At 44.8% G+C, this 22,998-nt stretch overlaps 1 protein-coding gene across 3 annotated transcripts in view; it reads left to right on the forward strand.

The window, feature by feature from the left end:
- Positions 1–19,841, forward strand: part of LOC135056400 (WASH complex subunit 2A-like) — a 189,983-nt gene extending 170,142 nt beyond the window's left edge. For 2 of the 3 annotated variants that reach the window (XM_063961493.1, XM_063961494.1), the window contains exons 25-30: positions 9,802–9,885; positions 13,299–13,361; positions 13,661–13,864; positions 15,734–16,333; positions 17,649–17,829; positions 18,403–19,841. In XM_063961493.1, coding sequence (XP_063817563.1) covers positions 9,802–9,885; positions 13,299–13,361; positions 13,661–13,864; positions 15,734–16,333; positions 17,649–17,829; positions 18,403–18,542 — 1,272 coding nt within the window. In that variant the 3' untranslated portion in view covers positions 18,543–19,841. The remainder of the gene's footprint in view (positions 1–9,801; positions 9,886–13,298; positions 13,362–13,660; positions 13,865–15,733; positions 16,334–17,648; positions 17,830–18,402) is intronic. The other variant, XM_063961495.1, reaches the window with a different exon arrangement.
- Positions 19,842–22,998: the final 3,157 nt, after the last annotated feature.

The raw sequence follows: 22,998 nt of genomic DNA on the forward strand, positions 1-22,998 counted from the left end.
CCATACTTGAAAGTTTTCAAGTTCAAGATGGAATCTCTTCGAGCGGTGATTGCCAGTCTAGAAGGGGGGGACTTTATGGCGTCAGTCGACATAAAGGATGCCTACTTACACGTCCCGATATATCCTCCGCATCAAGCTTTCCTAAGGTTTGCGGTACAGGATTCTCATTACCAATTTCAGACGTTGCCGTTTGGGCTTTACACGGCCCTGAGGATTTTCACCAAGGTCATGGCAGAAATGACGGTTCTCCTTCGCAGGCAAGGGGTTACGATTATCCCGTACTTGGACGATCTCCTGATAAAGGCGAGGTCCAAGGAACGCTTGCTGAGGAATGTGAATTTGGTACTGTTGGTGCTGCGACAGCACGGTTGGGTGCTAAATTTAACGAAATCTCAGTTAATTCCGGCCACTCGGCTGTCTTTTCTGGGCATGATTCTGGACACGGAGTTACGAAGAGTATTTCTTCCAGAAGAAAAAGCTCTAGAACTGCAGTCGATGGTTAGGGAACTTCTGCGGCCGAAGAGTGTGTCCATCCATCACTGTACTCGGGTTCTAGGGAAAATGGTTGCGGCGTACGAAGCCATTCCGTTTGGCAGGTTTCATGACCGGTTGTTTCAGTGGGATTTGCTGAGCAAATGGTCTGGGTCTCACCTGCACATTCACCGGAACATAAGTTTATCTCCCAGAGCCAGAATTTCTCTCCTGTGGTGGCTACAAAGTTCTCACCTCCTAGAAGGACGCTATTTCGGTATCCTGGACTGGGTGCTTCTGACAACAGATGCAAGTCTCCGGGGCTGGGGTGCTGTCACCCAAGGAAGAAACTTCCAGGGGAGATGGTCGCTCCAGGAAGCGTCTCTCCACATAAATGTTCTCGAGTTGAAAGCCATTTACAACGGCCTGCTACAAGCAAGAAGCCTTCTTCAGGGTCGATCTGTCCTGGTACAGTCAGACAACATCACAGCAGTGGCACATATAAACCGTCAAGGCGGAACAAGGAGCAGGGCGGCTATGGCGGAGGCCACAAGAATCCTTCGCTGGGCGGAACAACACGTGAGCGCCCTGTCAGCAGTCTTCCTACCGGGAGTGGACAACTGGGAAGCAGATTTCCTCAGCAGACACGATCTCCATCCCTGAGAGTGGGCTCTTCACCAAGAGGTTTTTGCGGAGGTGACGAAGCGTTGGGGAATTCCGTTGATCGACATGATGGCGTCTCGTCTCAACAAGAAGCTCCCTAGGTATTGTTCCAGGTCAAGGGACCCCCAAGCCAGCGCAGTGGACGCCCTGGTGTCTCCGTGGGTGTTCAAGTCGGTGTATGTGTTCCCTCCACTTCCTCTCATTCCAAAGGTACTGGGGATCATTCGTCGAGCAAGGGTTCAGGCGATTATCGTCGTTCCAGATTGGCCAAGAAGGGCCTGGTATCCGGATCTTCAGGAATTACTTGTGGAAGATCCTTGGCCGCTTCCTCTAAGAGAGGAGCTGTTGTTGCAGGGTCCGTGCGTGTTTCCAGACTTACCGCGGCTGCGTTTGACGGCATGGAAGTTGAGCGCCAGATTTTAGCTCGTAAGGGTATTCCTGGGGAGGTCATTCCTACTCTCATTAAGGCTAGGAAGGAGGTTACGGCGAAACATTATCACTGTATTTGGAAGAAGTATGTTTCCTGGTGTGAGACTAAAATGGCTCCTGCGGAAGATTTTGATTTGGGTCGTTTTCTCCACTTTTTGCAGGCAGGTGTAGATGCAGGCCTGAAATTGGGCTCCATCAAAGTACAGATTTAGGCATTGTCTATTTTCTTTCAAAAGGAGTTAGCTGTCCTCCCTGAGGTTCAGACGTTTGTGAAAGGAGTATTGCATATCAGTCCTCCGTTTGTGCCTCCTGTGGCTCCATGGGATCTTGACGTGGTCTTACAGTTTCTCATGTCTCCCTGGTTTGAACCTTTGCGTAAGGTTGAGTTGAAGTTTCTCACCTGTAAGGTAGTAATGTTGTTGGCGCTGGCGTCTGCCAGGCGTGTGTCTGAGTTGGCGGCGTTATCTCATAAGAGCCCGTACTTGATTTTTCATTCAGATAGGGCAGAATTGAGGACTCGTCAACAATTTTTACCGAAGGTGGTGTCTTCGTTTCACATTAACCAACCTATTGTGGTGCCGGTGGCTACGGATGCTGTGGCAGTTCCAAAGTCTCTGGATGTGGTGAGAGCTTTGAAGATCTACGTCGCCAGAACGGCTGTTGCCAGGAAAACTGAGGCACTGTTTGTCCTGTATGCTTCTAACAAGATTGGTCATCCTGCTTCAAAACAGACTATTGCACGCTGGATTTGTAGTACGATTCAGTAGGCTCATTCTTCGGCCGGGCTACCCGTGCCAAAGTCGGTAAAAGCCCATTCCACCAGGAAATTGGGCTCGTCTTGGGCGGCTGCCCGAGGCGTCTCGGCTTTACAGCTTTGCCGAGCGGCGTTTGCTTGCGTTTGCTCAGTCGGTGCTGCAGAGTCGTCCGCACTCTCCCGCCCGGTCTGGAGCTTTGGTATAAACCCCATGGTCTTTTTGGAGTCCCCAGCATCCTCTAGGACGTAAGAGAAAATAGGATTTTGGTGCTTACCGGTAAATCCTTTTCTCCTAGTCCGTAGAGGATGCTGGGCGCCCATCCCAGTGCGGACTGTTAATTGCAGTGTATTCTTGTAGGTTAACTTGGTTTATACACGGGTTGTGTATTTTTGGTTTTCAGCTTGTTGCTGTTGTTATTTCATACTGTTATCTGGTTTACTGTTACTCCGGTTGTACGGTATGTTTGTGATGTGGGCTGGTATGTTTGTAGCCCTTAGTGTACACAAGAAAAATCTTTTCCTCGAAATGTCCGTCTCTCCTGGGCACAGTTCCTATAACTGAGGTCTGGAGGAGGGGCATAGAGGGAGGAGCCAGTTCACACCCAGTTTAAGTCTTTTCAGTGTGCCCAAGCTCCTGCGGATCCCGTCTATACCCCATGGTCCTTTTGGAGTCCCCAGCATCCTCTACGGACTAGGAGAAAAGGATTTACCGGTAAGTACCAAAATCCTATTTTTTATAGACTTCCTATATTGTTTTTTTTGAGCGACTTATCTTAACAGCGTCTTAAACGCATTCTAGAAAGAGTCGCTCCAACCAACTCCCCACCGGGTCGCAACAACGCTTACCTTCGGGTATCAGTGCTGTCTCGACGGGCGTCTGTGTCGGATGTTCTAGCAGGTCCAGCAGACGTAGCCAGGCTGTGGCCGGAGCATGGGGAGACGGTGAGTCTATGGACTTCCTCTTACTAGAGGGGTCAGGACACAGCTACACTGATTTTGGTGGAGACTACAAACAGTGGGTTGATGCGCCGAACATCTAGAGTGCGACAGGACTAGGTAGAGGCCGCGATCCTGGGAGTTTAAGTCAACAGGGGGATTCAGACGCGCTCCTGGCCGTCCCTCCTCCGAGTTCATGGCCCGCGTGTTTCTCGTTTCATGAACTAAATGGCCTCACTTCCGGCTCAGACGCTACCACGAGGGTACTCGGTCGCAGCTTAGACGCTGCGGTTGTGTACACTGGAGATAAACCAGCCCAGACCGAGTCGCAGGCCATTATGGCGGTATGAGGGTACGGAGACGCACGGCTCCTAACCAGGGTGGAATGCGTCTCCAGACACAGTACACAGCTGAGTCTCAGTACACTGTACACAGTACCCACACTGGCAAAAACAGCCTTAAAACTCTCCATTTTAAGCACAAGATTACCTCAGCCAGTATAAAAAAGCGGGAAGAGCACGCGCCATTGAAGGGGCGGGGCCTACACTATGAGAGGATCCAGCAGCTCACCAGCGCCATTTTCCCTCTGCAGTGGAGACGCTGACTGACAGGGACGCGCAGCTCCTCCGGAGAGACTCCAGATTACCGCGCTACCAGCGGGTGATAGCAGGGATGAAGCAATTATTAGTGTACTAAGTCCCCTATCAGGGTATACTTAGTCTGCGACCTGGCTAAGCTTGGCATTAGCGATAAGGACACGGTGGGGCCTGGCTCTTTGTGGATTGTGTTTAACCTTTTCCTGTGTGTGTGTGCTGTCACATTTACATTATGTCAGGCAAAGAGTATGTTTCTTGTACAGCGGAGTGTTCCTCTCCACCAGGGGGTTCACTACTGGGTACTCAGGGTGGTATACCTTCCCAGAATAGCGGGTCTGAACTGGAGTGGGTTAAATCCATTGAAGGAATGATCTCCAATATTTCTTCGAAATTATCCCGCAATGAAAAAGAGATGCAATACTTAAGGCAGACTGTGGATGAGTTCATGAATAGGTACTCCGTTTCCAAACCAGCATCTCAATCCCCTCCCATTTGTCTGCAAAAACGATCTCTGGCCCTTATCCTGCAGTCTGACTCTGATGCTGATGGGTCAGACATGGAGGAGTGTGAGGTGGATTTGGAGGGGGGATTCTACTCTGTCACAGGGAATAGAGGCTCTTATAGAGGCTATCAGAGATGTTCTGCAAATTCCTGATAAGGTGTCTGAGTGTGAGGAATCTTATTTTAATGTAAAAAAAGAAGTCCTCAGTCACTTTTCCGGTGTCAAAGGAATTGAATACCCTGTTTGAAGAACCGTGGGTTAATCCTGATAAGAAATTTCAAATCCCTAAAAGGTTGCTCCAATCCTTTTCCTCTGGAGGATACGAAAAAATGGGAAAAATCCACCGATAGTGGACGCATCAGTCTCTAGGCTGTCACGAAAAATTGTATTGCCTGTCCCTGGTGCAGCCTCCCTAAAAGACACGGCTGATCGTAATATTGAGACTACACTCAAATCATTGTACACAGCTGCTGGGGTGGCCCAAAGAACCACTATTGCATGTGCGTGGATCACAAAAGCCATTGCTAAATGGTCAGGGGTTAGATTCCTTGTCTAGGGGGGATGTTGTTTTACTCCTGCAGCATATACAGGACTCTGCGAACTTTATGGTGGAAGCCATAAAAGAGATTGGTTTGCTTAATGCACGCACCACCGCTGTGGCAGTGTTAGCATGCAGGGGCTTGTGGCTACGCCAATGGACTGCTGATGCAGACTCCAGGAAAGGCGTGGAAGGCCTACCATTCACAGGAGAGGCCTTGTTTGGAGACTAACTAGACAAATGGATCTCCAAAGCTACTGCGGGTAAGTCTACGTATCTTCCTTCCGCAGCTCCACCAGCCGGGAAAGCTTATTCAGCTTCAAATTTACAGTCCTTTCGGACGGCCAAGTTTAAGGGCAAATCCAGAGGTGCTTCTACGGCCTCCAGAGGCGCAAGAGGTAAACCACGCAAACCAGCAACTGTAGGTGCTCAGGAACAGAGCTCAGGTTCTGCTTCCTCAAAGCCTTCAGCATGACTGTGGACCACGATGCCTGGAAGGCTGTCAGGTGGGAGCCCGACTAAAATTCTTCAGTCACATCTGGTCAAGTTCGTGCCGGGATACCTAGGTCATAGATCTCATTTCCCAGGGCTACAGCCTGGAGTTCCTAGACCTCCCACCTCACAGATTCTTTGAATCAGGCTTACCAGTTTCACAAGAGGCAAGTATAACTTTACAGCATGCCATCCAAGCACTAGTACAGACTCACGTCATTGTTCCAGTTCCACCTCATCTACAAAACAAGGGGTACTGTTCTCACTTGTTATAGTAATGAAACTGGACGGTTCGGTACTGCCGATTCTGAACCTCAAGTCCTTGAACCCATTCTTAAGAGTGTTAAAGTTCAAGATGGAGTCACTGATCTCAAGTCTGGAGGAAGGGGAATTCCTAGTGTCTCTGGATATCAAGGATGCGTGCCTTCACATTCTGATCTGGCCGCCTCATCACTACCAGTTCCAGGCCCTGCCATTTGGTCTCTCCACGATACTGAGGGTGTTCACCAAAGTGTTGACAGAGATGATGTTTCTACTCCGCAAATGGAGTGAGTATAATTCCATACCTGGACGGTCTTCTGATAAAGGCGCCATCCAGGGAGAGGCTGCTGGACAGCATTGGTCTCTCAGCCAAACTTCTCCAGGATCACGGGTGGATTCTGAACCTTCCGAAATCTCAACTTGAGGCATCACGGAAGCTTCCATTCCTGGGAATGATACTGGACACTGAGTTGCAGAAGGTGTTCCTTCCATTGGAAAAGACATTGGTAATCCAATCGATGGTTCAGGATGTCCTGAAGCCAACCTGGATATCGGTGCATCTATGCATTCGCCTTCTGGGGAAAATAGTGGCGCTTCAATAGGGAAGGTTTTACGCAAGACCCTTCCAGCTCGATCCATTGGACAAACGGTCCGGATCGCATCTTCACATGCACCAGCGGATCCGTCTGTCGCCAAGAGCCAGGATCTCCCTTTTGTGGTCGCTACAGACTTCTCACCTCATCGAGGGTCGGAGGTTCAGCATTCAGAACTGGATTCTGTTAACCACGGACGCAAGCCTCAGAGGTTGGGGAGCAGTCACCCAGGGGATGCAGTTTTTCAAGGAAGATGGTCAAGTCAGGAAGCCATCCTTCCAATCAACATTCTGGAAAAAATGCTGTGGCGTTGTCAGCGGTTTTCATTCTGGGAGTAGACAACTGGGAAGCAGACTTCCTCAGCAGACACGACCTGCACCGGGGGAAGTGGGGCCTTCACCCGGAGGTGTTCAGGTGCTTGACACGTCGGTGGGGTTATCCACAAATCGACATGATGGCCTCTCGTCTCAACATGAAGCTAAAGCGGTATTGTTCCAGGTCGAGAGACCCTCAGGCAGTGGCAGTAGATGCTCTGACGACTCCATGGGTCTATCAGAGGGTGTACGCGTTTCCTCCACTTCCTCTGATCCCAAGAATTCTAAAAAGAATAAAAAGGGATAAGGTTCAAGCAATTCTCATTGCTCCAGACTGGCCCAGAAGGGCCTGGTGCGCGGACCTTCGAGAGATGGCCTCTGCCTCTTCGCGAGGATCTTCTGCAACAGGGCCCGTTTGTCTATCCAGACTTACCGCTGCTTCGTTTAACTGCGTGGAAGTTGAATGGCTGATTCTAGCCAGGAGAGGGATCCCTGACAAGGTTATCCCAACTATGATCCAAGCCAGGAAGGGGGTAACGTCTAAACATTACCACCGTATTTGGAAAAAATACGTCTCTTGGTTTGAGAGCAGAAACTATTCTGAGGTGGAATTTCATCTGGGACATTTCCTGCTCCTTCTGCAGTCGGGTGTGGATGTGGGCCTCCGTCTGGGCTCCATAAAAGTCCAGATTTTGGCATTATCCATTTTCTTGCAGAAACAATTGGCTTCTCTCCCTGAGGTCCAGACGTTCTTGAATGGTGTTATGCACATCCAACCTCCCTTTGTGCCTCCCACGGCACCTTGAGATTTCAATTTGGTGCTGCATTTCCTCCAATCGGACTGATTTGAACTGTTACAGGAGGTGGACGTAAAATATCTTACATGGAAGACTGTCACACTGTTGTCCTTGGCTTCAGCAAGACGTGTGTCGGAACTGGGGGCTTTGTCTCACAAAAGTCCCTATTTAATTTTCCATGAGAACAGAGCTGAACTCTCTTCCTGAAGTGGTGTCTGCGTTTCACATCAACCAACCTATTGTGGTTCCGGTTATCACAGACACCTCTGCTACTCCAAAGTCTTTGGATGTTGTGAGGGCTTTGGCGGTATATGTATAGCGAACAGCTCATCACAGAATATCGGACTCGCTGTTTGTTCTTTATGATCCCAATAAAATTGGGTGTCCTGCTTCAAAGCAGTCCATTGCACGCTGGATCAGGCTCACTATCCAGCATGCTTATTCCATGGCAGGTTTGTCGGTTCCAAAATCTGTTCAGGCCCACTCTACTCGGTCGGTGGGTTCTTCCTGGGCGACCGAGCAGCTATTTCGTCTGGTTTGAACATGTTTGCCAAGTTCTACAAGTTCGATACTTTGGCCTCTGAGGACCTTCAGTTCAGTCAATCAGTTCTGCAGGAACCTCAGCACTCTACCATCCGGTTTGGGAGCTTTGGTACATCCTCATGGTACTAAATGGAACCCCAGTATCCTCTAGGACAGGGCTGGCCAAACCGGTCCTCGAGATCTACCAACAGTTCATGTTTTCCAGGCCTCCTGGAGATCTGTAGAATTGTCAGTTAGGAATGAATGCAGCACATCTTAATTAGTAATGACTACACCTGTGCACCAGCTAGGTGGTCTGGAAAATGTGTACTGTTGGTAGATCTCGAGGACTGGTTTGGCCAGCCCTGCTCTAGGACATAAGAGAAAATATGATTTTAATTACATATCAGTAAATCCTTTTCTCGTAGTCCGTAAAGGATACTGGGCGCCCGCTCTGTGCTTCGTTCTTCCTGCACTGTTACTTGGTTAAGTATTGTTGGTTCAGCTGTTGCTGTTCCTGTTTAAAGTTGGGTTAGCATAGCTTTCCTCTGGTTTGTGTGTGCTGGTTCGGAATCTCACCACTAACCTTTATATCCTTCTCTCAAAGTATGTCTGTCTCCTCGGGCACAGTTTCCTAGACTGAGTCTGGTAGGAGGGGCATAGAAGGAGGAGCCAGCCCACACTATCAAATTCTTAAAGTGCTCATGGCTCCTAGTGGACCCGTCTATACCCATGGTACTAAATGGAACCCCAGTATCTTCTATGGTCTACGAGAAAAGGATTTACCGGTAGGCAATTCAAATCCTGTATTTTTTATTTTTTTTATTTTTTTAGTTATGTTTGGAATATTTTTTTTTTTGGTATGATTTTTAATGATCTTGTTTTTATGACCTGCTTAGTTGATGAACTGAATAGGTGATCTTTTGTAAAGCTGGTGCAAATAAAAAAAAGTGGTTGCCCGTTGACGCAAATCAGATGGTTACTTTCATTTTAGAAACCGCACTAGAAAAATAATAATTATGATAAATTACAGATTGGGTAACATCAATGTATAGACCACAGGTTCTCAAACTCTGTCCTCAGGACCCCACACAGTGCATGTTTTGCAGGTCTCCTCACAGAAGCGCAAGTTAAATAATTAGCTCCACCTGTGGACCTTTTAAAATGTGTCAGTGAGCAATTAATACACCTGTGCACTTGCTGGGTTACCTGCAAAACATGCACTGTGTGGGGTCCTGAGGACCGAGTTTGAGAACCACTGGTATAGACCATTTTTGCCTACCTGACCCTCTCCATGAGGGAGAAAATGCTCTGTTCCTAGACTTTCCTGGTAATGTATGATTGCCATCACCTGTGGTGAGCTAGTTAATTGATAAGAAAGGTGTTTCACCACAGATGATGGCAATCATACATTACCAGGAAAGTCCAGGAACAGAGCATTTTCTCCCTCATGGAGAGGGTCAGGTAGGCAAGTATGGTATAGACTGGCCAACATCAATTAGTTCCTGTGCAGCAGTTTTTATAAATGTCTGCCACCTAGTTTAAATATATATTTTTTTCATTGTTTTATTCACTTGGAAGCAACTGTATTCTCCTTTCGGAGAGATCACATTGCACAGATGTGAGTCCCAGGTACATTAATCAGTCGGCATTAACAAAATGTTCATCTTGTTACTGGTTATAAGAAATCACCATGCCATAAATAGGTGTTCCAAAGCAATCATTTGATTATGTGTCTGTAAACCCAAAATATTACTTTCACTTGTGTGGTAATTCTAATATGTAATATTGTGTCATTTAATAAATATGCTTTATGGCATAAAGTCATAATAAACATATAACATGCAGAATATAATGTTGCTGCTAAACAGGGCTCACAATCTAAAAGGTACGTAGCAGATATAATTCCCAGACATGACTCTGTTTTCTTTAGAAAGTGCAAGAAAAGAAACCAGTTATCAAAAGAGAGAGTTTGGAAACATCTAAAGAATCTGACAGATTGCCTGGGGCAAATGAGGTAATATTCTATTAGAGCAGGAATGGGGAACCTTCGGCCCTCCAGCTGCTGTTGAACTGCACATCCCAGCATGCCCTGCAACAGTTTTAGCATGGCAAAATAGCAAAACTTTAGCAAGGCATGCTGGTATGTGTAGTTCAACAACAGCTGGAGGGCCAAAGGTTCCCCACCCCTGTATTAGAGGGAGAAATCCAAATCTCTACACAATGTTTTAATTGAAAAAAATGTCTTTCTAAATAATTGTAATTAATGTGCATCCTCTGCATAAAGGGGTGTGGATCATCAAATCGACAGTGTCTAGGTCGACAATGTTTAGGTCAACCACTATAGGTTGACAGGGTTGGAAGGTCGACAAGGTTTCTAGGTCGACATGTGCTGGGTCAAAAGGTCGACATGATGTTTTTTTGGGGGTGTTTTGGTGTCGTTTTCTGCGTACAGTGACCGGGAAGCTGAATTGGTGCACTGTGTCCCTTCGCATGGTTTGCGCTTCGGGGCAAGGTGCTTCACTCCGCTACCGCTTCGCTCGGCACAGATTACCGTTCCAATCGTAGTCCACGTGGATCGTTAAGTATGAAAACGTTTAAAAAAAATTGAAAAAAAACTAATGTCGACCTTTTGACCTGTCGACCTAGCACATGTCGACCTATCGTGGTCGACCTAAGCATTGTCGACTTAGGCAGTGTCGATCTTCAGACCGGATCCTGCATAAAGCACTGGTGCTCTTTACAGCACTAGTATGCTGCATGAAGTGGACATGTCACCTACAGTAGAGGCATCTGGTTGTGAAGGGGCAGAATACTAACAGAATAGCAGGAAATAGCACCTTGTGCGTATCAGTCACAGCAGTGCCTCAGTGATGTCTCAGGTTCTAGCAAATTGTATGACTACATAGAGGGACAGCAACATGGTGTGTTGGCAACAGATACACTTTATTACATCAAATCTTATTTAAGCAAAAGTCATACATCGTATATTGATGCTTAGGCAGAGCCGGCCCTAACTAATATGATGCCCTAGGCAAGATTTTGGCTGGTGCCCCCTAGCACCGCAGCTAGTTCTGCAGGAGATGCCTGGCATGTGTCAGCTAGCAGCTCTGCTAACGTCGGGCGCCTTTTGTTTATGCAAATGCATCTTATTTGCATTACTTTGTGGCTAGGTTGCACAAGCAGCTTCTGCTGATTAAAATGATATGCAGCATGTCTATATTCTGTGTGCGACTGTGGCTGTATCTGCACACGAAATGCTACATTACAGTGATTTCCAGGAATACAATGTAACGTACGCAGATACAGCTGCAGTCACACACAGAATATAGGCATGCCGCATATCATTTTAATCAGCAGAAGCTGCTGGTGCCCCTAAGCATGCCAAATGCCCTAGGCATTTGCCTAGTTTGCCTATGCCTAAGGCCGGCTCTGTGCTTAGGTGTGAATGATATACTGGTGATTTTTTTTTTTTTTACTTGTATAATAATTCATGGTGCTTACCCTTTCAACAGGTGTACTCACGAATTGCCCCATCTGTAATGAACAGAGTTTTTTTTTTTTTTTAATCTAACATCCTTAAAAATGTACATATTTTAACTAGATGAAAACAAAACTTTGACTCGATCATATGGATAAATGAAAATAAAGTAGGACAAGAATTAATTTAAACACGGCTGTTCTATTTTCAGTTAGTCAGAAGAAAAATGTCCTCACTAAGGGGCATATGTATTAATAATTGTGGAACTGCGGTGATTATTAACACTCCATAGTAATATCCCTGCTATGTGCATAGGGAAACCCGTAGTGTGGAGATCTCTTGAAAGATCTCTCTCCCGCTACTACGCCACTGTAGGCTTAAACTAGTTTACACCATCTGAGCTAATGTGGCCAATCTCTGAAAAGCTTTGCTTTTCAAGGTTTAGTACATAGGGGTCAGATCGTATCGTCTCCATTCATAATAATGTGGACTGTGATCTGTAGTGCAATTAGCTATCACAGAAGTCTCCTGCATTATGCTATTAGTACATAGCCACAAACTATAAAATTATGCCTAAACTTAAATTTCTTAATAATTTTATGGGACAAAAAGCTTGATACTACGCCCAATAAGAGTTCTCCTACCCTTGTTTTTGTTTGGAGAATTTTGTATTTATGAATAGTTTAAAATGTGCATAGTTAACCTATAACATAGGCACTATACTAAAGGTTGAGTAGCCTGTATGGTCATAAAATGTAATCCATTTATTGACTGCTTCACTCCAGTGATAAGACATGATCCCTTCCATCAGGTAGAAACTGCTCTGCTACTGGACATTCCTCTTCATTTAATTTAGGATTGCAGAAACACATCTCTTGTCGATGAACTAATTCAATTCAGTAGTCTGCAATCCTAAATTAAGAGGAAAGTCCAGGAGGAGAGCATTTTGTACCTGGTAGGGTCTGTGGTAACAAATAAACCGATGCACTAGAAGAGAGGAAAGGGTACAACGTAACTGCTCGCCGGCATATTTTTGTAAAAGACTGTCCCACGTTCCTTTTCACTAAGTTCGGTCTGTAAATAAAGAGCCCCATTACCTGCGGCAGCAGATACTGAAGGCACCTAAAAAATCCTGGTAGGTGGATGATAGGCAGTGAAAAGGTCTACAGTCAGTAGGTCGACACCATATGGTTATCGGTCAATAGGTCAACATGTACAAAAGGTCGACTGGTTCAAAAGGTTGACGTGACAATAGTCGGCACACATATGGTTGACACATGTTTGGGGTTTTTACAACTTTTGCTGAATGTACTGTCCGTGTCACAAGTTATTACCTTTAGTGACCTTGTTGTGAGCGAAGCGGAGTGGAACGAGCCACCGCGCCCAAAGCGAGCCCATGAATGGATGCGTTCCTACTAATGTGTAAACATACAAAATAACACCCCCAAAAAAATTTGTCAACCCTTTTACCTTGTTGACCTTTTGTACTGTCTACTTTTTTTCATGTTGACCTTTTGTATCTGTTGACCTATTGACTGTTGACCTGTATGTTGTCGACGTGTCACTTTGGGGCTAATGCAGATGTGGTTGGTAGCTAGGAAGCAGCAGCCATAGCTCTGTATGTAAATGTGGCAGGAGGCGTCTTATTACAAGCTGCAGTAGTGATCTGACCTGCGCTCTGGGACATGGCATCGGATCACTGCGTCCTAGCACCAAATGATATAAGGGATGTTTCCAGGACCTTAAATCCATGCCACAAAGAATACAGTGTGTTCTTGGGGAAAATGGGTAGCATCCTACACTGTTCTAGACTGGTGTACACAATCAAGTGCCATCCCATGAAGGTAGTGCGTGCTCTAGGTGTTTTGTGTGCTTATGTTAAACTAGCTGGTCAGAAAAAATGTGTTATTACAGATGCTGCTGTTTTTAATCCACTTCATTTTGTACAGAAACCCACAGATCCGTCACCAATTAAAACAAAAAGTCCTTCCTCACGGATTGGAAAACTACAAGTAACTATAGAACCCTATTCTAGATTATTATAATCTGCTATATTCTGCTTTTGCTCCAAGGTTTGTCCTCTGCATCACTGGGAACTAAAATGTTTCATTTCTCTCGCTAGCAAATCCTTGGCACTGGCTGGACTGACCCTGGTAGTGCATGTGGCTTATTCTCTTCCCAACACAACATTCCCTATAATATCCTTTTACTGTTTCTACTACTGCAGAACCTACAAAAGCTAAAAAGCCATCCATTCTGTCTGCAGCAAAAGGTAACACCAGAAATGAATGCATATGCTCTTTCATTGCAGGCAAATTTGCTTATTAACCCAGCAGCACTGTTACCAGGTGCAGTTCCCAAGCTAGCAGGTGCAAGATCCATTGCTCCAGAGATAGACTCTCCAGCACCATCAGTCGCTGAATCCACCCGAAGCTCAGACGCTGTCGGCAAAAGCGCGGAAGCAGCGAGCTTTGACACAACCGCTCAAGTTGATACACTTTACAGCGCTAATAAGGTATTTCAGGATCCTGCCTATTTCTATTGATAGTAATGTAAACACAGTACATGCAGCTATTTTGTGGGCTGAACCAATATTCACAAGAATGAATCAAAGTCATATTACTCATGAAGGTTTTGGAATTGATAGTCTGCATTCTCCAGCATATAATGAGAATACAATGATCTTTTTCATGTATTTGCTAACATGGTTGAAGTCAGCTATACAGGGCAATGATCAGTTACCAACATTGTGGCCCATTAGTGGCTGCAGAAGCATTTACTTAAATGTGGGATGTCTGGGCGTGGAAGAGATCCTATAATAGTGCAAAAGTGTTTCAATCCATTTATAATGACATTGACTGCTTGCTTCTATTTGTGAGGAAGCTGAAAGTATAACAAACTGGTCACTTCAGATGACAGCTGTATACTACTGTACAGCTGGCAGGCACCACTACTACTATTGACATATTGCTGGACACTGCAGCTACCTCTGTTATTACTTATTACAGAGTACTATTGCTGGAGGCTTACTAATGTGATACAGGCATAGTACCGGTCTTCTTTACTAACGCTACTGATGGATTATTAAAGACCACTGATGTTACTATTTGATATATTATTAGCTGGCACTAATATTATAGGATCTTGCCACTACAGACCTACAGATGTATCCTCATACACTGTTGTCCCAAACAGCCCTCTTGGCGTGCCAAGTCCTGTATGACTCTGCTTTGTGCAGATCGTCTTTTTGTGACTACCGCTTCTCATGACCGCACTCATTTGATATGCGACACATGATTGTCTGTGTGTGACTGCATCTGAATCTGTATACGAAGTGCTACTATGCAGTGGCCATGGCTTTTATTCATATTAAGTTCCATTGTGCTTTGTTAAACAGATGCAATTGGCCCTGTTAATGTAACAGGTGTGGAAAATGGGAGGTAACTTGGGGTTTTATCGCCTGCGGCTGTTCAATTACCCATTTATCTCGCCTGTTAAATTATCTGGTTTCGGGCATTAACACATTGGATTCTGGGAATTTCCAGATCTACGCGTTAAGTGCAGCCTGTGCGCTGCACTTTGGAATTAATTGGATAGCCACAGGGGATCAATTAGCCCACGGTAAATTACCATGGCTAATTTAATTCCTTCCTAAGACTGAAATTTGGGTGCACAAAATGTCTGGCGTGGCTTTGGCCAGCTGTTTCACGCTGCATGCTGTATTGAGGCTAGGTATATGAGGACACTTCTGTATTACTGAGCACTGGTAGTACTGGTGATGTACTGTTGCCTATTGCTGGACTGGGATTCACAGGTGTTCTCCTCATCAACATTACATTAAACTGAGTCTGTATGAGGAAAACACATCTGTTTTTAAAACATCATAGTTGGAAGTTCTTTGTGAGCTTTTGAACTGTGAATTCATATCCGCAATTAATAATAACAAATGGCATTCTAATTGGTTTTAACTTTGTGGTACGTGTCATTATTTTACAAATGAGACTGTAGGGACTATGCGGTCTATTTTCCTAAGCTGTGGAGAGTGATAGTCGATAGATGCTGATTGACTGGTACTTTATCTCTAACTGCCATGTTACAGGCTGTGTTGGAAAGATGACAAGTTCGGCACTGTCAGGTTGGTACTTTATCTCTCTCCAAGGTTTAGCAAATAGAACCCTATATTCCAGATTCCCATTTTCCAGGGTAAAAATATATATAGACAAAATATTAATGTATGTTAAATATGTTGTATGAGTATAACCTGAATTAGACATCTGTCATATGTTCCCCCTTTTCTTTTCCTTTACCACTGTGTTTTTGCTGTTGTCAAAATTATTCTGAGACTTGTATTCTGCATCTTTTTTTTTTTTTGTTTTATCATTAGTCTCGTGTCAAAGTTGGTAGCAAAAGAAGACCGCCTACACGATTAGGCAGAAAACTTGCCTCTCAGGACTCTGGGGAGACTGAAGGCCTTAACGAGTCATCACCAATTTCGCCCACACCGGATACGAACTCCAAATCTGGATTTGGTGAATCAAGCCGGCAGTTGGATAGACATGAGAAAACCTCTACTATGAAGCTTTCCCTTTCAGAGAACGATGTACAGTCAAGAGCAAATACCAAAGTTGCCATAAATCCTCTGACACCTGATATAAATGACTTATTTGGTTCTGATCTTTTTGCGAAAACTTCATTGCCTAATCCAGTTGTCTCCAGACAACAGATAGAAGAGAGTCATGGGAATGAGTTTACCAAAAAGTCTATCGTGAATCAGGGAAAGAAGTCTCCAGCTGTAGCGATTGATGATGGTAGTGATGATGACCCCTTTAAGTCCATAAAAGTCAAGAAGGCACTCCAGCCAACCTCTCTAATAAGCAATGAACCTGAGGATGATCTATTTGGGATCAAGAAACCTCAGCGGAAAGTGGATAGTCTGCCTGTTCCGCCAAAAGATATTAAGCCCACTACCAGTGATATATTTGAGGTATGTGTTCTATTTTTTTGGTGTGTTTCTGTGGAGAAGAGATATGCCAATATTTACAGACTTCTTTTGAGCCCTCATAGAAACATAGAATTTGACGGCAGATAAGAACCACTTGGCCCATGTAGTCTGTTCCATTTTTATGTTTTAGGTAATCTCAACCGTTTTGATCAAAAGGGCATCAGGACAGCGGGCTCACCATTATTTTGACAGGAGACAGAGGTGGATTGTTTCTGTGTTAGGATGCTAGAGGCAGATTTATCCACTTCAGCAGGAACCGACCTTTTACCTTTCTTCCCAGAATCCCAAAATGGACTTTGTTTATACACTTTATTTCTCCATGGGTTGTCCCTTTCTCCCAACTCGGTCTTCATTTATTGATCTATGGAGAGCACCGTGTTCTCTAATTGTGGGTTTTTTTTTTAAATTAGGTTAAAAACAGCAATGGAAAGTGTGTAACACTAATAACATTTAGTTTTGGTCTGCGATGTATATTTAGGTTTTTAAAAAATTTGTTCTGACCACGAAGGCAACAAAGTAACTTTAGTTTTGATTACTAAAGGCATGAACAATGTGCTAATGTCTCTGTGCCGGATAACCCATAAATCGACCTAGGCTGACTTTTACAGCCCATTGATCCCTGGGGGAAGAGTCCATCTGTATTTGTCTTTAATATTCTGTGTGTGCCCTTACAAATTTTCAGAGGGGCACCTGTTTTGGCAATGTAGTGGCAGCTTTAGTTAGGTGTGCAGTATACAATATCACTGAAAATCGGGACAGTTGAGAGGTATGGGATAGATTTTCTAAAACAGACAGTTGGAGGTGTTGCCCATAATAGCTAATCAGATTCTGCCTATCATTTTCTGAATATAATAGATAAATTAAAGCTAAAATCTGATTGGTTGCTACAGTATGGGCAACATTTCCACTTTTTATTTTTAGAAGCTTTAGTATTTAGTATAAGCTTTCGTATCATTTGAGTAAAGCTCTAATGATAAATACATATTTGGTGGAAGTGGACAGCCATAACACTAGTGTAACTGCTCTTCTTACCTGCTATTGGCTTTGTACACCAGTGCCGTGCTTTGAATGCAGTGAAATAGAGCAGGCCGTATCCAAAAGTGCACAACACAAGCACAGGTAAAGACCAGAATAAATGCATGTGCACAGAATAGAATGGGTTTTATTTTCACATACTGTGCAAAACAGGCGCATCATTTCAGTAGCACTGGGCAAGGGTCCTAAGCAGCTAAAGTCAGACTAAGCAAAGTTTGGAATAAGTTGCTAGTGATAATAATTATTATTTTTGTCTTATAAGGATGACATATTTGCAGCTGAAGCCATCAAGCCAGTGAAAAAAACAAAAGAGAAGAAGGCAGCTTCAGAAACCAATCTGTTTGATGATAATATGGACATTTTTGCTGATCTCAAACACAAACCTAAGGAGAAAAAGTCAAAAAAGAAGGTGGAGCCCAAGTCCATATTTGATGATGATATGGGTATGTATGGTCATTTCTAGCTTAGAAACTATAATTATAACCACACATTACAAAACAAAAAGTGCTGTGTTTGGGATTGATTATATCCTGCTGAGCTAACAGACAAGCGCAGAAGGTGTATGCGGTCGATTTTCCGGCTGTCCTGACACCCGGTGAAATGCCGGCGGTCGAAATCCCAATCCCCGCCCAGAATCCCACACCACCGCCCGTGGGGGAATAGATTAGTGTGGCGACCAAAGGTCCCACTGGGCCTGATGAGTGGCGAGCCCGCGAGGGGACACGCGATCACCGCCGGTATTCCAGCTGTCAGGATTCCAGCGTCGGCCTATTGACAGCCGGGATATCATACTGATCCCGCGCAGAGACAGATGTCGGTATGAATAGCACTATAGAGAGAGCCCCTTACAGTAGAGTGTATGTTAGGTAGGCTCTGTCTCAGCTCACCCATGTAACCCAGTAATGTGACTTAGCTGACCAGAAATGACTGCCAAGCAAACCAAACTTTTAATGTAGATTTCTTTGTGAAAGATTTCAGTGCCTTTTAAGTAACTAATTGTCTTTCTAACCATGCAGATGATATATTTTCAACATCAGCTTCGAATATAAAGAAGACAAAACCAAAAACAAAGTCAAGTCAGCCAGCATCTGATACAAAACCAGATGCCAAGGTTTCCACTGCATTCGATGATCCCTTAAATGTCTTTGGTAAATGAAAACAACGGTCTTTAGAGAGGGACGGTATTTGCACAATGTCACATTACTGCGTCACATAAAAAGCATTTTACTAGTAGTTAATATTTTACTTACAATTTGTTAAAGTAGGAGGACGAGTTAAATGTTTTAGTTTTTATAAAGCACTTATATGTCTGTGCCAAACTTTCATACTTGGTAAACCTGTTAATCTCAAATTTTTAGGGCAAGGGCTGTTAAATGGGGTAACCCCAGTACTGTCCAATACAGAATCATCTCTTCTTGGAGACATTCCTCTACTCTTTGCACTCTCTGTTTGCTTCAGTTGCACTGAAAGTAGAGAGAGATACAATAGTGATATTGTGGTAGTTAGTGAGGCAACTAGATTTTACACCAAGTGCAGATTACATGTTTATTATCTATACTCACAGCAGAAAATAGTGATTGTATCCTCTAGGCTACTTTTTATGCTATGTTTTGTAAATTGCTCTGAAAATAAGAAAACAATTAAATATATATGTATGTATGTATGTATTCTTTATGGGTCAAGTTAGAAATAGAAGTGTCACCATTACCAGGATGCCATTTGCATAATACCAGCACACATACTATCAGCAATTACATATTTTATTAAAGGTATAATATTCTGTGGTACTTGGGAGACCAGCTGCTTTAGCTCTGCTAACAAGTGAGTATGGGGGGGGGGGGTGGTAAGGCTGTGGCAGTTGGTAAGGAAGGGAAGAGATTAGTGGCAGTTGGTAAGGAAGGGATGAGATTAGTGGCAGTTGGTAAGGAAGGGATGAGATTAGTGGCAGTTGGTAAGGAAGGAATGAGATTAGTGGCAGTTGGTAAGGAAGGGATGCGATTAGTGGCAGCTGGTAATGAAGGGATGCGATTAGTGGCAGTTGGTAATGAAGGGATGCGATTAGTGGCAGTTGGTAAAGAAGGGATGAGATTAGTGGCAGTTGGTAAGGAAGGGATGCGATTAGTGGCAGTTGGTAATGAAGGGATGAGATTAGTGGCAGTTGGTAAGAAAGGGATAAGATTAGCGGCAGTTGGTAAGGAAGGGATAAGATTAGTGAGCGCTCTAACTTTTTATGTTGCAACCTTAAACGTGTGGTTACCTTTGCAATATCTTTTAATATGCTCTGTTGATCCGTATCCAAATGTGCTTGCATAAACTAGGATTACATGGACAGTGCTGACATTATCTCTATTTCCAACTTTGTCTATACTATAATAAATTTGTAAAGCATATATTGTAAATTCTAACTGTACTGTATGTCTAACAAATTGACATTATAAAACAGTGTTCTACACCAGTGCTGTCAAACGTCTTTGTTGTAGAGAGAAGTATTCTTAGTGGTAAGACAGATAAACTGTATAATATTGTTAAACAATATTTCCATTATACAGAATAAAGGAGATGATGCACTATGGGGTTCTCTACATGCAGAATATGAACATACTGTATGTTGGGAATTGCATGTAGGACCAGAATTGTGTGTGTGTGTGTGTGTGTGTGTGTGTCCCCCCCACCACCACCACCACCACCACCACACACACACACACACACACACACACACACACACTTTCTCTATCTATACGTCCTCTTTAGGTGAACTCGTTAGTTCTTTTAACTTCCAATATCACCTCTATGCTGATGACACTCAAATCTACCTCTCCTCCCCTGATCTCTCTCCGGCTCTCCTCACTCGTACCTCCAACTGTCTCTCTGCTATCTCTTCCTGGATGTCCCAGCGCTTTCTTAAACTCAATATGTCCAAGATTGACTGATCATCTTCCCATCGTCCCGCACAACCTCACCTCCCACAATCTCATTATCCATTGATGGCACGACTATCTCCTCTAGCCCCCAAGTACGCTGTCTTTGCGTAATCCTTGATTCCTTCCTCTCCTTCAAACCACACATTTAGCACTTCTCACAAACCTGCCGTTTTCATCTAAAAAAACATTTCTAGGATCAGACCCTTTCTCATCTAGGATGCCACCAAGACCGTTATCCACTCACTGATTTTCTGTTACGTCCTAGAGGATGCTGGGGACTCCAAAAGGACCATGGAGTATAGACGGGATCCGCAGGAGCTTGGGCACACTGAAAAGACTTTGACTGGGTGTGAACTGGGTCCTCTCTCTATGCCCCTCCTCCAGACCTCAGTTAGACTTTGTGCCCAGGACTGACTAGACACTCACTAGGGGAGCTCTCCTGAGTTTCTCTAGAAAAGACTTTTGTTAGTTTTTTTATTTTCAGGGAGACCTGCTGGCTACAGGCTCCCTGCATCGTGGGAGTGAGGGGAGAGAAGCAGACCTACTTCTACTTAGTTAAGGGCTCTGCTTCCTAGGCTACTGGACACCATTAGCTCCAGAGGGTTCGATCACTTGGTACGCCTAGCTGCTTGTTCCCGGAGCCGCGCCGTCAACCCCCTCACAGAAGCCAGAAGAAAGAGTATGCAGAAGGCAGAAGACTTCAGTGATGGCAGAAGACTTCAGTAACGAGGTACAGCGCAGCGGTAGCGCTGCGCTCCATGCTCCCACACACTTCACCAACGGCACTTACAGGGTGCAGGGCGCTGGGGGGGGAGCACCCTGGGCAGCATGTTACTGGGTCTTGCAGGCTGGCAGAAGGCATTTTTGGTGCCTGGACACCGTTTTCCGTACCCCCGCCAGCATTTTCATTTTAAATTTTAGCGGGCTGAAGCACGCCGGGAAGGGGCGGGGCTTAGCCGCACAGCTTACCAGCGCCATTTTCTCATCCACAGCCGCTGCATGAGACGCTGGCCCGGGACCTCCATGCTCCACTTCAAGTAACAGGGAGCAAATCGGGAGGGGTGGGGGGAGGGGTGGGGGGGGGGGACGACAGATATTTGGTGCATAATTAATGTAGTTACATGCAGCGCTTTACACATATATTGTTAGGTGGGATATATGGGCGCTGGGGTGTGAGCTTGGCATACTCCCTCTGTGTTTCTCTATCCGGGCTTCCTTGTGGGTCTGTCCCCTAGCTGAGGCAGTGTGTGTGTGTCGGTACTACATGTCGGCATGTCTGAAGCTGAGTGTTACTCCCCGGAGGAGGTTGCTGGGGGCGCAGATGTGGGTCTGGAGTTGGCTCTGTCGGCACGGCCGACACCTGATTTGCTTACAATGTTAAGTACACTTTATTCAAATGTGGCCTCACTGTCTAAAAGAGTAGATAAATCGGAGTCTCCGACACAGGTGTGGAGGAAATCATGAAGGATGCTTTGTCTCAGGTGCAGACCCCATCAGGGTCACAAAAGCGGTCGTTTAACCAGTTGGTGGATACGGATACCGACACGGAGTCGGATTCCGATGTCGACTTCACTGAGGCTGCTTTACACCCACGGTTAGTTAAGAGTATTCAGTACATGATTGTGGCTATTAAAGATGTTTTACATATTTCTGATGAACCTGCGGTGCAGGAAACAAGGATTTGTTTGTTCAAAGGGAAAAAACCTGAGGTGAAGTTTCCACCCTCTCATGAAATGAATACTGAAAAGGCTTGGGAATCGCCGGACAAGAGGTGGCAGATTCCCAAGAGAATTTTCATGGCGTATCCTTTCCCCTCTGATGACAGGGAAAAATGGGAGTCGTCTCCGAATGTCGACAAGGCTCTATCCCAGACAATGGTAAAAAACAAAGAAGCGCTGTCATTGAAAGTATTATACAATTTATTAAAAATATATATATATGATAATCACAAAAATAAAACCTGGTATCCTGTAATTTGATAACACGGCATATATAGTATAGCAAGCATCAATACTTATTAGTAGCAGCAAATGATGGACATATTAACAAAATCCCCTAAAACGATATAACCACCTGTGCTTCAGATGGTAATATAGCACTTGTAATTAAAAAAAAAAAGGCTCCTTGCTGGGAGCTCCACATGTGGGTTAATTAGACGTATAGGCTCATAAGATGATTTTATGGATTTAAAAGTCCATCCGTGGTGTGAATATAAACAGTTCACCTTTGTTTTGTCCACTTTATAATATCTGCTCCCAATACTTATTCCGTATTTTAGAAAAGGCTTTTTACGGGTGATTTTAATTAGCACAATTCCGTGCACAGCACAATGACATTTAAGCATGGAACGCTATTTTGACAGTCTCGTATTGTGCTTACCCCAGCCTCTGCTGATTGCAATTATTCGGTATTTCCTTTGAAAATGTTGGGCGCCGGCTGCCCACGCCGCTTGACTGCGGCACCGAAGGGATGAAATAAAGCAGAATGTATTGGTGAACTGAACGCTCGGAACCGCTCACTTGCAGTGATATAGCGGGAGCCGTCAGAGACGTGCCTGTAGCTGGAGCCGTTCGAAGACGTGCTTGTAGTCTCTGGTGGTGGAGAGAAGCAGGATACCAGACAGGATACTGGGAGGAATGCTTAATTAAGCATTCCTCCCAGTATCCTGTCTGGTATCCTGCTTCTCTCCAC

The sequence above is a fragment of the Pseudophryne corroboree genome, chromosome 3, assembly GCF_028390025.1.
Source record: "Pseudophryne corroboree isolate aPseCor3 chromosome 3, aPseCor3.hap2, whole genome shotgun sequence".
NCBI lineage: Eukaryota > Metazoa > Chordata > Amphibia > Anura > Myobatrachidae > Pseudophryne > Pseudophryne corroboree.